At 35.3% G+C, this 16,576-nt stretch overlaps 1 protein-coding gene across 3 annotated transcripts in view; it reads left to right on the top strand.

Annotated features, from left to right (window-relative positions):
- ODR4 (odr-4 GPCR localization factor homolog) overlaps positions 1–16,576 on the top strand; it is an 80,080-nt gene that overhangs the window by 31,606 nt on the left and 31,898 nt on the right. For 2 of the 3 annotated variants that reach the window (XM_042926064.1, XM_042926063.1), the window contains one exon: positions 851–2,860. In XM_042926064.1, the coding sequence (XP_042781998.1) occupies positions 851–918 (68 nt within the window). In that variant the 3' untranslated portion in view covers positions 919–2,860. Of the gene's footprint in view, positions 1–850; positions 2,861–12,652; positions 12,716–16,576 lie in introns of those variants that run through there. The other variant, XR_006199089.1, reaches the window with a different exon arrangement.

Below are 16,576 nucleotides of genomic sequence, written 5' to 3'. Positions count from 1 at the left end.
ATGGTTTCAGGAATAAAATTCAGTGATTCATCACTTACATATAAAACCCAGTACTCATCTCAACAAGTACCCTCTTTAGTACCCATCACCCATTTAACCCACCCCCACTACCACCCCTCCAGCAACCCTCAGTTTGTTCTCTGTATTTAAGAATCTCTTATGGTTTGTCTCCTGCTCTGTTTTTATCTTATTTTTCTTTTCCTTCCCCTATGTTCATCTGTTGTGTTTCTTAAATTCCACATATGAGTGAAATCATATGGTATTTGTCTTTTCTCTGACTGACTTATTCAGTATACATATTTATAGAAGGCTTTTTGGGGCACGTGGGTGGCTCAGTCAGCTAAGCATCCGATTTCAGCTCAGGTCATGATCTGATGGTTCGTGGGTCAAGCCCCACATCAGGCTCTGTGCTGACAGCATAGATTCTGTCTCTCTCTGCTCCTCTCCCACTCATACTATGTCTCCCTTTCTCTCAAAAATAAATAAACATTAAAAAATTAAAAATAAAAAAAAGAAAGAAACCTTTTCAAGTATGTGTGAGTCTTTCTCTTAGGTGAGTACATATGTGTTAAAGAGACATGCTTTTTTTTTTTTAGGGTTTTGTTTGCTAAGTGGTGAAGTACATGGTTACCAGTTCAACCTTGGCAAGCTGTTCAACTTACAGCTGTATTTTCCTCCTCAGACTTTGCTGGCTTTTAGTACATATATATGTGTGTGTGGAAGTATATGTGTTTGTGCATGTGTGTCTCGTTGAGGCGCATCAGTCACCTGCATTTCAGAGCTGAGGATCAGTTAAGCCTTTCTTTGGCTCATCCCATTTCCACGTGTTTTGTGTTTGTTTTACTTGTAGGTGTGATTGCAGCGGTTGCAGTTGCAGTCCTTGCTGCGGGGATCTCCTTTCACTACTTCAGTGATTAGGGTGAGACACAAAGAGCTTCCTGATCATCCAGAGAACACTGACCAACAATTATGAATCATAAAGATGCAGACCATCCATCTACATTTCAGACAGTAGCAGCCAGATCTGCTGCCAATAATGCCTACTAGGTGTGTTTCTGACTAAATGGAAATCACTAGCTGCCTCATTTAGCCCTGCTTATATTATAGATGGCTCAGGCTTGCAAAAATAAAGTTGTGCATATAGATGGAAGTTGCATGTCACAAATCCTTATTATCTATTTTTAAAAATGTTCAAAATGATGGCTTACTTTCATAGATTTTAGTCCTCTTGATCTGGATTGCATATTGATCAGGATATTGAAAACTTGAATAGTCAGGGTTGACTGTATATCTTAGTAATAGAATAACTGGAGAAATTTCTAAGAAGTGGGGCAACTACCTATTAGGTGAACTCATACTCTAGGACCTTTCTAAGGCATACTCAGTTACAAAATACTGATTGAGTTCTGGTCAAGGGATAAGGCAACCTTTTCAGAGAGGTTTGAGTTGGTAAGGATTGCCATAAATCATGTGCTTTCTCAGGTTAGCATATCATACATGTTTTAATATATTAGACATTTACTTCTAGTGGTACATTAGACTAGGTACTACAAAACTAAATCCTGAATGAAACCTACTTTTGAATGCATTAATCAGCTCAAAGACAGTAGGGAAGTTTCTGAGAATCATACCTCTATTTTAACTCCCCCACAAAAATGAACACATTTTGAGTTGGGAATTGTGAATATTAAACATGCAAGTGGGCAGTGGTTACTCAGATGGCAAATACTAGTTGCAACACTGCCAATATGCAATTTGCCTTCAACTAGAAACAAGGAGATGAATGAATCTGACATGCTGTCCTAGCCAGTACAGTTGAAGTTGCTACCCAGTTTATAGTAGCCTATAAATACTTCTGGCAGAAGCAAGATACAGCCTCAAGATTTCCATAGATTATGATAAAGCAGTATAGATTACCAGTGCAAATCGAAACCAGCTAGCATGAGAAAGCTCCCATAGAAATAATAAGCTTTGGATTCAGTTCTCCAAGGTCTCATCACCAACTTCTATGAAAGATGGAACCACAGGCACAAATGAGAACTAAAGAACTGCTAAAAATGAAAAAAATGTTACTTGAAATTAAAAAAAACCCAAAACCTCAAGCATGTTGAATATCATGTTAGACTCAACTGAAGACACAATAAATAAACTGTAAGTGAGTTCTAAAGAAATTATCCAGTGCTCAGCAAGGAGAAACAAGGAACGAGGAAATAAAAATATTAAAGAGAAGTTAAGAGATATGGAGAGAAGAATTACAAAGACTAGAAGTATTACGAGGAAAGAATAGAGAGGGGTGGAGGAGTGGCAATATTTGAAGATAACTATTTTCCGGATTTGTTGGAAAAATATGACTTCATGATTTCAGGAAACGTATTATATCTCAGGCATATCTGGATCAAATCCATGCCTAACCCAAAGTATTAGAACAAAAAGGTAACCAAATACAAGATTTTAAAAGCAATCAAAGGGACAAAAAGATCACCAATGAAGGCAAGACAGTCACATACTTAGTAGGCTTCTCAATAGCAACAATGTACCCAAAAGATGATGGATTCAAAATTATGAGAAAAACTAATTATCAACTTAGAATTTATATGAAGCAAAACTGAAATGTTCTGATGAAAAACAGATTTTTGCCATCAACAGACTTTCGCTAAAGAAACTGCAAAAGGATGATCTTCAAGAAGGAAAATGATTCCGTAAGGATGATCTGAAATTGAAGGACTAGTGAACAAATAAAGTGATAAACATGTAAATCAAGTGTTGTTAATATAAAACAGTTGTAATGAAAAAAGTGTTTTTAAGAAGTAAAACTGTAAAAAAAAATGTAAAACTAAATAAACATTTTATGCAACATGAATGTGGACTTCTAAAATAGGATATAATTGAAAAACTGGATAGTAGCTTATAAGATGGAAGGAGGGTGGTTAGAATTAAAGTGTTCTGAGGTGCCTTTATTATTCAGAAAGTGGTTGAAGATACTGTTTAAAGTATGTTGAATATATATGGTAAAATTTCAAGTGTAACTGCTAAAAATAGTAGATAGGGAATGAATCATTGCAAAGGATAAGAAGTTTAAAATAATGGAATAGGAATACAGTAACAGTACAAAAGGAAGAAATTAGGGGTGGAGAAGGGCAAAATAGATAAAATCATAGTAACAAGTTAAGTAATACTATTAAACTTGAATAGAGTAAACCCAGTTCAACAACAGACTGATTAAGTTTTTAAAATCCAGCTGTAGGCTAGGTTTTTTAAAAGATGAAAACACAGACAAATAAAATTTGTCTAGCTTTGGTGATATTAAATCCAAATTAGATTTTATGGTAGTATTATTAAAGATGGAGAAAGCCACCAAATGATAAAAGGATCAATTCACTAGAAATAAATAACAATTTTAAATTTGCATATACTTTATAAAATGACCTCAAAATACATAAATTATAGGGCTAGACCAACAACTTGAACAACAGAGTGGGAAATTTCACCAGCTCTCAATTATTGGTAAATAAACCAAGCCAAAAATGAATGGAAAACCAAACTTGAATAATACAATCAACATACTGATTCAACACATTTAAAATAATCAGCAATTAGAGAATATTCTTATGCATTTTATATTAGCGAAAGTTGACCATGTATTGGCCATGAAATAAATTACAGTAGTTTTAAAAGTCAGTATTAAATGGGTAATCAGAAATAAGTTTGAGATCAGTAAGAAATGTTAAGTTTTTTAAAAAGCATACATTTACATGTTTTAAAAACAAATACTTAGAACTTAGTTATAAGTACCGCGTTTGGAGAAATTGGGTGGTACAGCAGAAACTGCACTGAAGGAAATGACTTTAAATGCTTAAATTTTTTAAAAAGCTTGAGTATGTAACTTAAGAAAAGAACAACAGAATAAACAATGTTGAAGCAAAGAGATACAGGCAAGGGAAGAAATTAATGAATTAGAAAACAAAATAATCACAAAGTCAAAGTTGTCTTCATGACAATAAAATTGGTGTAATTGAACAAGAAGAAAACAGGGCCCAAGTAGACAACATAAAGATTGAAAAGGATTCTTGGGGCACCTGGGTGGTTCAGTCAGTTGAGCTTCAGACTTCAGTGCAGGTCATGACCTCACAGTTGGTGAGTTTGAGCCCTGCATCGGGCTTGCTGCTCAGTGCAGAGCCTGCTTCAGATCCTCTGTCCCCTTCTTTCTCTGTCCTTCCCCTACTTGTGCGCTCTCTCAAAAAACATTTAAAAAAAAGGATTCCATAGATATAGCAGAGATGAAAATGCTGAGACTGACAGAAGCATCTTAATATATTTGAAAACTTAGACAAAATTGATTAAGGTCTAGAAAAATACAATTTCCTTAAATTGTCTAAAGAAGAAATAGACAAGCTAGATAGACTTATTCGATAGTGTTGACAAGTAAGTAATGAAAATTTTTTTGACAGACTAGCCCACATCTACAGATGTTTCTTTTTCAAGGACAACACTATTTAAACATCTCATACAAACTCTTCCAAAGAATCTTCAGCTCATTTTGTGGATCCAGTATAACTACTGATAGTAGAATTAGATTACTCCTACATTCAGTAGGAGAAAAGAAAATTCCAGATTCATCCCACACATTAACAGATATTAAAACCAAAAGCACTACTGATCAGCTGAATTCAACATTATATAAAAAAGGATAGTTCAGTATGACTAAGTTGTATTTATACATTTAAAATCAGGAACTCAATAAGGATGCTTTTATCACCACTTCTATTCATCACTGTACTGTAGACATAATGAGCAAAGGACAAATCAGACATTTTAAGAGGTTGTGACTGAGCACATGAAAAGATGTTTAATCTCATAAGTCATCAACTAAGACCATGGTGAATATCATTTTACATCCAGTAAAATGAAAAGTTAAGAAATACGACAATATTAATGAAGAAGATTTGCATCAAGAAGACATTTACAGGTGGGGTTGTAAATCAACACAGTTTGCCCTGGAAGGCAATTTGGCAGTATCTTTTAAAGTAAACCATATACATACTCTAATACCTGACCATTCTACTTCTACATATGTACCTTAGAGAAATTCTTTCCATATGTATACAAGAGTACATCTGTGAGAATGTTCAAGGCAGCCTTATTTGTAATCACCCAAATGTTTATTGACAAGAAATGAAAAATAAATTATGGGTTTTGTAATTTAATTTAATAGGGAGAATGACCTGAGAAAGCAAGTCTCAGAAGCCTGCAGTATGATAGATAGCTTTTATAAAGTTTAAAAACAAGCAAATCTCATCTATATTACACAGGAACACATGATATATATATTTTTTTTAATGTAGCAGAGTGATACAAAAAATTCAGGATGTTGATTACCATTTCAAGGTGGGACTAATGGCAGAGCAGGAAGACAAGAAGGAACAAATGAATAGATGAAACATTATTGGTGATTTTTTAGTTCTTGAGTTGAAATGGGTTACTTGATACTCACTTTATGTACCTGATGGTATTAACATATATATTTTTTTTCTTGGTTGTCTACTACTAACAAATGACCCCCAAACTTAATTGGCTTAAAACAATGACTGTTTCATTTTTTTTTTCCCCCACAATTTTGAATTGACAGGAATCAGGTTGCTCTTCACATGGTGTAGGCTAGAACTACAATTTTCTAGGAGCTTGATTAGGTTTGAAACATCCAAAATAGCTCATTCATATGGTTGGCAGTTGATATTGGCCATCAGCTGGGAACTCACCTATCACACCTCAGTTTTCTTCTGTGTGGCCTGTGTGGCTTGGGGTTCTTCCATCATGGTGACTGGGCTTCTTCCTATCGTAATGACTAGGATTCAAGAAGTAACACCCCAATTGTGAGCATTTCAAGAGGAAAGAAGTAGGACCTGTGCGTCTTTTTGAGGCCCTGGCTTAGAAATCTCAGAACATCACTACATTGTGTAGGTCAAAGTAATCTACAGGACCAGCCTAGATTAAAGATGAAGGGGAAAAAACCTTTACCTCTCAATGGGTATGCATATATGAGAAGGAAAGGATTTGATGGCAACCATTTTTGGAGATGATTATCATAATATACCCTGTGGACTCTGGACATAGCAGTTCATGTTCCTGATGTGGAAAATGAATTCACCACCTCTCAAGACACCTTAAAAGTTTCATCTTTAGATTCAGGCTCAAGGCCCATAATCTCATCATTTGAATCAGTTTCAGGTACATGATGAGCCACCTTTACTTCAGCTCTTCTCAATATGAAGATGCATGAACTAAGAAACAAGTTTTCTTCCCCATATATCCATATGGTAAGACCGGCAATAGATTCTTGTCTGAAAGGAGGGAAAATGAGAGGTACAAAGCAGGAAATGGTTCATAGCAATTCTGAACTCCCAACTGGGCACATGTCTCTAAAATCATCATGATTCTAGGCACAGGGAGTATATGTTAATTAGGGCCTAATTCTCAGCTCTGGCCCTTCCCTGTGAGATTTTGACTGTAATCTGAGTTGTCCTTTTCCATGACAGTGGCTTGTTTGAAGTTGAATAGCTTTCTCAACTTGCTTCCTTGTCTTTGAAGGTTGAAGGCCCAGAAGCCTCTTTTTATTTTGAACTGCCTCTTCCTTTTAGACCAAACTGATGTAATTCCTTTAAAAATATTGTGTATTTTCTATGAATCAAATTATAATCCACTCCATTCAGCAAAAGGCACACCCACAAATCTGTTCAAGATAGGCCTCTCCCTCTACTTTGAGCTAAGTGTCAGGATGCTGAAAGACAACATCCTTAAGAATCAGGTACCAATTGCCTTGCTGAGTGGACTAAAATAAAATACATGCTTATAAGATTCTTAGAAGTCTTTTTGTCTAGCTAAGAGATCTATGAGGCACTGGATTAAATATTTCTGAAGTCTTAAAAGTTATTCTAGCTGTACTCTCGATCCTAACTTAACTTGTGCTTTGTTTTACTTGCAATTCCCTAGAGTTGAGCATTGCCCAGAGGTCATTTCCTCCTCTAGAATTTCTTGCTGGCTGGAAAAAGGTGTTCAGGGCCTTTATATTTCCTATAAAGTTTGCTCCAAAACTGAACAGTTTCTTACTTAGTTCATCTCTCTTTCCATCTCTGATCAAAGCCAGTAAAAGTCAGTTGGAATTTTCAGTATTCTGTCTGGAAATCTCCTTGGCCAGATCCACAAGATTATTCAGTTATTTCTTCCAGTTTGTGATTTCCACAAGTTCATTAGTTCTACCTTTCACATTACTGCATGTGAAAGTGCCTTTCATAACAAGGGTTGCCTTTCAGTAACAATTTTTTCATTGTTCTTGCCATCATTGTTTCCTGAAGGCCTTAAAGCTTTTGTCTCCTTCTAAGTTCCCATGTTAAGGCTACATGTTTTGGCTTTGGCCCAGTACTACTTTATTTCTAGGCACCAGTTTCTATTTTGGTTATCTCTTCATAATCATCTCAAAACTTACTGGCACTAGCCATTTTATTAATGGTTTTATTAATCATTTATTTATGATTCTGTGGATTGACTGGGTTCAGCTGGCTCAGCTGAAAGGTTCTGCTCCACATGATGTTAGCTTGGGCTTCAATTATCTAAGGGCTGTGACATCCAAGATAGCTCATCCACATATTTGACAATTTATCTGCTGCTTTTCCACATAACCTCTCCACGTGGCTTAGTCTTCTCAAATCATGGTGGTTGGATTCCAAAAGGAAGAGCCCCAAACATCAGTGTTCAAAAAGCAAGGAAGTGGGAATTGTTACCTCTTAAAGGACTGGGCTTAGAAATCCCAGAATGTCATTCCTCTATATTCTATTGGTCAAAGCAAACAGGGCCAGTATAGTTCCTAGAGGAGAGGGAAAAGAAGTTCACCTCTCAATGGAAGAGTAGCACATGCATACGGGGTGGGAAAGAATTAATGACATTCATCACAGGAGACTTATTATACATATATTCTTTAGTATATGTAAAATATTAAAAATGATAAAAAATACAAGAGAAAGGAGAGAATTCAAGAAGTTACTTAGGGAAATAATTACTATTATTACTCTAAAAACATAATCCATATATTATCCTTACCACAAATTTTCTATTTCTTCCTGTTTCAGTTTTGGTAGTGTATATGTTTCTAGGAATTTGTCCATTTCTTCCAGATTACCCATTTTATTGCCATATAATTGCTCATAATATTCTCTTATTATTTTTTTTATTTCTGTTGTGTTGGTTGTGATCTCTCCTCTTTCATTCTTTATTTTATTTATTTGGGTCCTTTCCTTTTTCTTTTCGATCAAACTGGCTAGTGGTTTATCAATTTTGTTAATTCTTTCGAAGAACCAGCTTCTAAGTCAGCCAGGAGGAGGTCAAACTTTCACTCTTCGCAGATGACGTGATACTTTATATGGAAGACCCAAAAGATTCCTCAGTGGGGAAAACTGAGAGCTTTCCCCCAAGGTCAGGAACAAGACCGGGATGTTCACTCTCGCCACCCAGGCTTCCCAAACAAATAATTTTTTTAAAGCAAGTATAACTAAATTAATATCAGGCAAACAAATTTACAGTCATTTGTAAGTGGTCATTACATAATGATAAAATGGAATCTTTTGCCAGGAATATCTATCAATTTTAAACATATATACCTAATAAAATGTCATAAAATATCACGGCACAAATTGATAGAATACAGGGAGAAAGTGACTAATGTACCATCAGAGATTTTAGTACAGTGCTTGCAATCCTTAATATATCAAGATATCAACAAAAAATTAATATCAATGTAGATATTAACCACATGATCAACAAGCTTGATCTAAGGGAAATATATAAAATACTGCAATCAGTAATTAGCCAACTAATCATTCTTCCCCCTCTAGCACACAAAGATTTTCAAAAGTTAATAAATTAGGATATTGTAAGACAGATTACATTTAGGAACACAATGCAATTAAGTAGAAATTAATAACAAATATATATTTGTTACCAAAACAAGTGTGTGTGTGTGTGTGTGTGTGTGTGTGTGTGTGTGTATACAACTAACTCCTGTGTCAAGTAATAGAATTATACTGTAAATTTCAAATTATTAAACTTTCACTCTTTGCAGATGACGATACTTTATATGGAAGACCCAAAAGATTCCATGAGAGAAGGGAAGGGGAAAAAATAGTTTCAAACAGAGAGGGAGGCAAACCATAAGAGAATCTTAAATACAGAGAACAAACTGAGGGTTGATGGAGGGGCAGGGAGAGGGGAAAATGGGTACTAAGGAGGGCATTTGTTGGGATGAGCACTAGGTGTTGTATGTAAGTGATGAATCATGGGAATCTACTCCTGAAGCCAAGAGCACACTATATACACTGTATGTTAGCTAACATGACAATAAATTAAAAATAAAAGTTCTCTCCAGTCCACCACCAAAATGAAAACAAAAAAATAAATTTTTAAAATCTCTTAAATGTGCAAAGTAGTCTGATTGCAGAGGCTAAGACTTCCAATACTATGTTGAATAACAGTGGAAAAGGCAGATTGAGGATGATATTACCATTGGGTTGTTCATATATGGCTTTTATGATCTTGAGGTATACTCCTTCGATCCCTACTTTCCTGAGGGTTTTTATCAAGAAACGATGCTGTATTTTGTCAAATGCTTTCTCTGCATCTATTGAGAGGATCATATGGTTCTTGTCCTTTCTTTTATTGATGTGATGAATCACATTAATTGTTTTGCGGATATTGAACCAGCCCTGCATCCCAGGCATAAATCCTGCTTGGTCGTGGTGAATAATGTTTTTAATGTATTGTTGGATCCAGTTGGCTAATATCTTGTTGAGGATTTTTGCATCCATGTTCATCAGGGAAATTTGTCTATAGTTCTCCTTTTTAGTGGGGTCTCTGTCTGGTTTTGGAATTAAGGTAATGCTGGCTTCATTGAAAGAGTTTGGAAGTTTTCCTTCCATTTCTATTTTTTGGAACAGTTTCAAGAGAATAGGTGTTAACTCTTCCTTAAATGTTTGGTAGAATTCCCCTGGAAAGCCATCTGGCCCTGGACTCTTGTTTTTTGGCAGATTTTTGATTACTAATTCAATTTCCACCAAAAAACTGCTAGAATTGATTCATGAATTCAGCAAAGTTGCAGGATATAAAATCAATGCACAGAAATTGGTTGCATTCCTATACACCACCAATGAAGCGACAGAAAGAAATCAAGGAATTGATTCCATTTACAGTTGCACAAAAAACCATAAAATACCTAGGAATAAATCTAACCAAAGAGGTGAAAAATCTATACACTGAAAACTGTAAAAAGCTTATGAAAGAAATTGAAGAAGACACCAAAAAATGGAAAAAGATTCCATGCTCCTGGATAGGAAGAACAAATATTGTTAAAATGTCGATACTACCCAAAGCAATCTACATATTCAATGCAATCCCTATCAAAGTAACATCAGCATTCTTCACAGAGCTAGAACAAATAATCTAAAATTTGTATGGAACCAGAAAAGACCCCCGACTGGCCAAAGTGATCTTGAAAAAGAAAACCAAAGCAGGAGGCATCACAATACCAGACTTCAAGCTATACTACAAAGCTGTAACCATTGAAACAGTATGGTACTGGCACAAGAGCAGACACTCAGATCAATGGAACAGAACAGAGAACCCAGAAATGGACTCACAAACGTATGGCCAACTAATCTTTAATGAAGCAGGAAAGAATATCCAATGGCATAAAGACAGTCTTTTCAGCAAGTGGTGCTGGGAAAACTGGACAGCGACATGCAGAAGAATGAACCTGGACCACTTTCTTACACCAGACACAAAAATAAACTCAGAATGGATGAAAGACCTCAGTGTAAGACAGGAAGCCATCAAAATCCTTGAGGGGAAAGCAGGCAAAAACCTCTTTGATCTCGGCCACAGCAACTTCTTACTCAACTCGTCTCCAGAGGCAAGGGAAACAAAAGCAAAATGAACTACTGGGACCTCATCAAAATAAAAAGCTTCTGCACAGTGAAGGAAACAATCAGCGAAACTAAAAGGCAACCGACAGAATGGGAGAAGATATTTGCAAATGACATATTAGATAGAGGGTTAGTATCCAAAATCTATAAAGAAGTTATCAAACTCAACACCCCCCAAAAAAATAATCCAGTGAAGAAATGGGCAAAAGACATGAATAGACACTTCTCCAAAGAAGACATCCAGATGGCCAACTGACACATGAAAAAATGCTCCACATCGCTCATCATCAGGGAAATACAAATCAAAACCACAATGAGATACCACCCTGCACCTGTCAGAATGGCTAACATTAACAACTCAGGCAACAACAGATGTTGGTGAGGATGCGGGGAAAGAGGATCTCTTTTGCATTGTTGGTGGCAATGCAAGCTGGTGCAGCCACTCTGGAAAACAGTATGGAGGTTCCTCAAAAAATTAAAAAGAGAACTACCCTACAACCGAGCAATTGCACTACTAGGCATTTATCCAAGGGATACAGGTGTGCTGTTTTGAAGGGACACATGCGCCCCAAGTTTATAGCAGCACTATCAACAATGGCCAAAGTATGGAAAGAGCCCAAATGTCCACTGATGGATGAACGGATAAAAAAAATGTGGTATATGTATACAATGGAGTATTACTCAGCAATCCAAAAGAATGAAATCTTGCCATTTGCAACTACGTGGATGGAACTGGAGGGTATTACGCTAAGTCAAATTAGTCAGTCAGAGAAAGACAAAAATCATATGACTTCACTGATTTGAGGACTTTAAGAGACAAAACAGATGAACAAAGGGAAGGGAAACAAAAATAATATAAAAACAGGGAGGGGGACAAAACAGAAGAGACTCATAAATATGGAGAGCAAACTGAGGGTTGCTGGAGGAGTTGTGGGAGGGGGGATGGGCTAAATGGGTAAAGGGCATTAAAGAATGTACTCCTGAAATCATTGTTGCACTATATGCTAACTAATTTGGATGTAAATTTTAAAAAATAAAAAATAAAATTAAAAAAAGTATTACAAAAAAATAAAAAAATAAATGTGCAAAGTGGAAAAAATGATGGGAAAATCACATCTGTATTTATTTTTAATGAATGTGAATGTAATGTACAGCCATGGTCTTATGCTTCTAAATTTCTGTGGGACTAACACACTTTATTAGTATTAAGTCTCTGAAATTCAAGTTCAATTTCACGTGTGATAATCATTGCGTGTTGAAAGTGCATTAATTTGTTAGAACAGGAACCCTGTAGAGGAGATAATCATGCCATGTCAGCAATGAATAAATGTCAGCCTTAAAAATGAATTACTGTTTTTGAGATAACATGATTAAATCAAGCTAGTATGTGCTCAGGGATTGGGAGTAGGGAGTGGACATTTTGAAAAATAAAATAGCCTAGGGTGAAACACCTGGTTTTATGAAAATGATTTTTTAGAAGCATTATCTTTATACTATGAAAAAAAAGCTCTGAAAGATAAAAAAGACTTTGATACTTGTTATAGATGAGAGCCTCAAGTAAAGATATTTATTTTATGTTTATGATATCAATTTATGTTTCCTCTGAATGCTATTGCCCAAATAAGGAAAATCCATAAGTGAAAACTGAGATTATGTGCTATATACCTAAGACTTGTTCTGTCTACCAGGGCCATGGCCACCACGGTAATTTTGGAGTTGTGCGACCTACCGAAGCTTTATCTGGATTCCAGGTAACTTTCTTTTTACCCTGAAGAATTGACATGGACATGAAATATATTAAGACAGACTTTCTAATCTTAGGGAATCCCAAATTTTGTTGATAATGTATGCTTTGTATTGGTGACTGGTAAACAAAGAGTATAATGTATCTTAGAGCATAGGCACTAGGATTGGGAGACCAAGGTTAGGTTTAGACTCTACATCTTACTAGGTGTATAAACCTGGACAAGTAAACTAACCATAAACTTCAATTTCTCCATCATCTGTATTAATTAACTCATTTAGTGTATGTGTGTGTGGGCAGACCCTTTCTCAATGTATATGTATACCAAGTCATGGTGTTGTATCCTTTAGACAACTTACAATGTCAGTTACACCTCAATAAAGCTGAAAAATTTTTGTCTCCATCCTTGAACAGGACATATTAAAACCTTTGCTGTGCCCTCCTCTTAGGGCAGTTGTGAGAATCAAATGAGATAATGTATGTTATGTATAGCATTATATTATATATAATATAAACCATGAAATGGAGAAAGTGTTAAAGAGGTAGGGTTGAAAAATTGGAGGTCTTGAAGAACATATACTTTGAGAGTGAAAGTAAGAGGAAGAACAGAATAGAGATGACTGTATTTAGCTAATCAGAGGGGCATGAATGGATACTGATTTCTTCACTGAAATCCAATATCAGCTGGGTTCCAGAATATAGGATCTCAAACAGTAATACATAAACAAAATAAAAATAAATCCCCATGTCTTTTAATTTTAGGAATGTGTGCTCTCCTAGATTGCAAATCTTTGAGAAGAAAGAATGACTATATCTTACCCATTTTTATCACCTACTTCCTATATCTAACATAATTACTTGTATGTATTAGACACTCAAAACTTGTGGAAAACCAGTGTAGATAAAGAAAACAAAGAAAATCAAAATTTTATCGTGAGGTAATAGTTTACAAGATATATTTGAACAACTAAGTATATGATCATGATTATATTGTACAAAAAAAATTCAGTATAATAGTCCTCAAAACTCTGTAGATTTCTTTCTCATGTGTGTGTTAATATTTATTTCACACTTTTGTTTTTAGAAATAATTTAACTTATATTTATCATGGTATCCTCAGTCAACTTGAAATGACAATTTTTGGGGAGATCTCTCATTCAATTCAAATATTTAGAATTTTTAATAAGGTCCTTATATGCAGGAATGTGTGTGAGGTGTTTGGGATAGATGAATTGCATCCCACCATCTTCGTAAATTAGCTTCTATTTACATGAGCATATCTTTCAGAGGTTGTATCTATGTACTGTATGTACCATTATACTTCATAAGTATCTGTTAGTAATAGTAATAATGATAATAATAATAATAATAATAATAATAATAATAACACTTGAGTAATACCTATGTAACAGGCACTGTTCTAAGTAGTTTGTTTACATGATTTATTCACTTTTTCCTCACAGTCCAGTGAGGATGTGCTATGATTATCCTTATTTGACAGATGAGGAAATAGGTACAGAGAGGTTAACTAACTTACTCAAGATCACTGAATTAACCAGGTAGTCTGGCACCAGTGCTCAGGCTATTAACCACCATTACTAATATATACATGGATATAGATGCAGGCATTACCTATTGCTTGTTTAAATGTCTCCTTTCTCTACTGTAAGCTCCTTAAGGTCAGGAACACTACATGGCACATTGCAGCTCATCCATAAATATTTCATGAACGAATGAATGAATAAGCTTCTCACTTACTAAGATAATTTTGCTGTTCCCTAAAATATTTCTCTTATTTTAATATTACTTTGCAACTGACACTCTTGGTTCTTCCAAGGCTATTCCCCTTATTATTTGGGTGGTTTGTTATGAGGCATGTTACAGCATTTTAGACCTTTACATTTAAACTTCATTCTTTTGCTGAGACAAAAATGATCTCTTCTCCTGCCAAACATAATAGCGGAATGAGTGTTTACATGAGGGGAGTTTGTAATCCAGGATTTCTGCAGCAGCGGGTTTCAGATATTCTAGTCAAATCCTGCCTTTTGTCCGACTCTTTCTGATGAGTGTTACCATCAAAGCTGCATTCTGGCATCCATTAGTCACCAAGTGCTTATTTTGAGAATGGTTGCTATCATCACTTACTCCCTACAAAGGTGCCACCTAGTTACTTTTGTTTTGGCAATTATGGGTTAAATACATTCCTGGGTTCAGTCCTGCTTAAGCTTGCTAGTTCTCTATTTTAAATGCACAGTTGATACAAGAGTAAAGCTTTCATTGAAGGAAGCTTTCAAAGCACTCCTTTTTATTCTTCTTTTTAATAGATGAAACTTTTTTCACTGCTTAGCTATGCTTTTCTACCCCTGCCCTACAAAGCTGTATCACATTGTAGTTAAAGACTAGCGATTGAGAACTTACATTCTTAAAATATTGTTCTCTTTAAAGATATCCATTTGACTATCATTCCTTACTGCCTTGTCATCATCTTTTTAAGTATTTACTTCCAGCTCATGGAATTAATGTCAATCTAAAGAGACATTCCACTAAGGAGTTTTTTCATTATTAATATCTCATATGAAGATCCTGTTTGTTTGTTTGTTTCTATGGCTTTTTGAGTCCATTAATTCCCTAGCAGAGAACTCCATAAAGGATTAACAAATTTGTCAGCAATTGTTTGATAGGAGAAAACAGTTGGACTATTTTTTTTTTGTTTCTTATTTTATATGCAATTGCCCTGCATGTATCTCTCCTAGAACTTTTCCTCCTTGTGATATGTCTAGAATTCACCAACTTAGAAACAGGCCAGAGGATATTTAAAATGCCTTTCCCAATTTACAAAGAGGAATAGAAGATGGAATTTTAGGTTCATTAAAAGAAACTACCAATTGCAATGACTATATGTTAAGGACTTGTCAATGTATGCTGGCCATAGCTAGGAATTCTATATTACCCATATTTGTATCACCAATATCTACAACAATTACAGGCCTTCTTTTTCTTTCCCATTCTTTTTCTCCTTTATTCTCTTTCTCCAGTTGAGACACAGGGTTTCGTAGTCTAGGAGAGAGGTGAAAGTAGAAATGTGAATTTGAAAGTGATCTGAATGTAAGGTGATATTTAAGACTATGGACAGAAGGGGGCTACCTTGGATGAGTGTTTGGCAAAGAAGACTATTCATACTTAAATGAAATAGTCAGTAGGATAGAAAGCAAACAAACAGTGTATTTTGAAAGAAGCCGAAAGAAGTGACTCAAAAAGAGGGGAGGTGAGCAGCTCTGACATATGCTTATTAAGAGATAGAATAAAATAGGGAATAAGAATTGCCCACTAAATTTGACAATATGACTTCAACTGTAATTAGAGTGTTTGAGACAAAGGCTGGATGGGAGTGGGATGAAAAAAAAATGGAAATGAAGACAAAGATAGTGGCTGTAGATAGTTCTTTTGAGAGATATGACTGTATAGGAAAGCAGGGAACTGAGGAATAGCTGGAAATTTTAAATTATAGTTAGGTATATTTTACATAGTGGGCAATTTTAAAATTTATTTACAAGCCAATATGAATAGTATGACAAAGAGAAAGGGTGAAACATGATGAAATGAAAGGGAAAACACTTGCAGGAGAAAAATGGGTGAGAAGGTTGGCTCTACTGCTCAGTTTAGTCATGAGTCTCAGCTGCATGGACACTTGCGTTATAACGTCAGTGGAAACAGTGTTTACATGCAGGTGCACATTGTAGATTGGTGATGGAAAGGTGAAGTAGGGCTCGTCTGATAAATTCTATTTTCTCAGTGAAATATGAGGAAGGTGAAGTGCTTGAAGTAGGAAGAAAATCTATAAAAGGCTTAAGGAATGAGAATGTATAAA

This window comes from Panthera leo, chromosome F3 (genome assembly GCF_018350215.1).
Source record: "Panthera leo isolate Ple1 chromosome F3, P.leo_Ple1_pat1.1, whole genome shotgun sequence".
In the NCBI taxonomy this organism is placed as follows: Eukaryota; Metazoa; Chordata; class Mammalia; order Carnivora; family Felidae; genus Panthera; species Panthera leo.
Note: the sequence above shows the minus strand (reverse complement) of the source record. Positions and strands in the feature narration are given on the sequence as shown.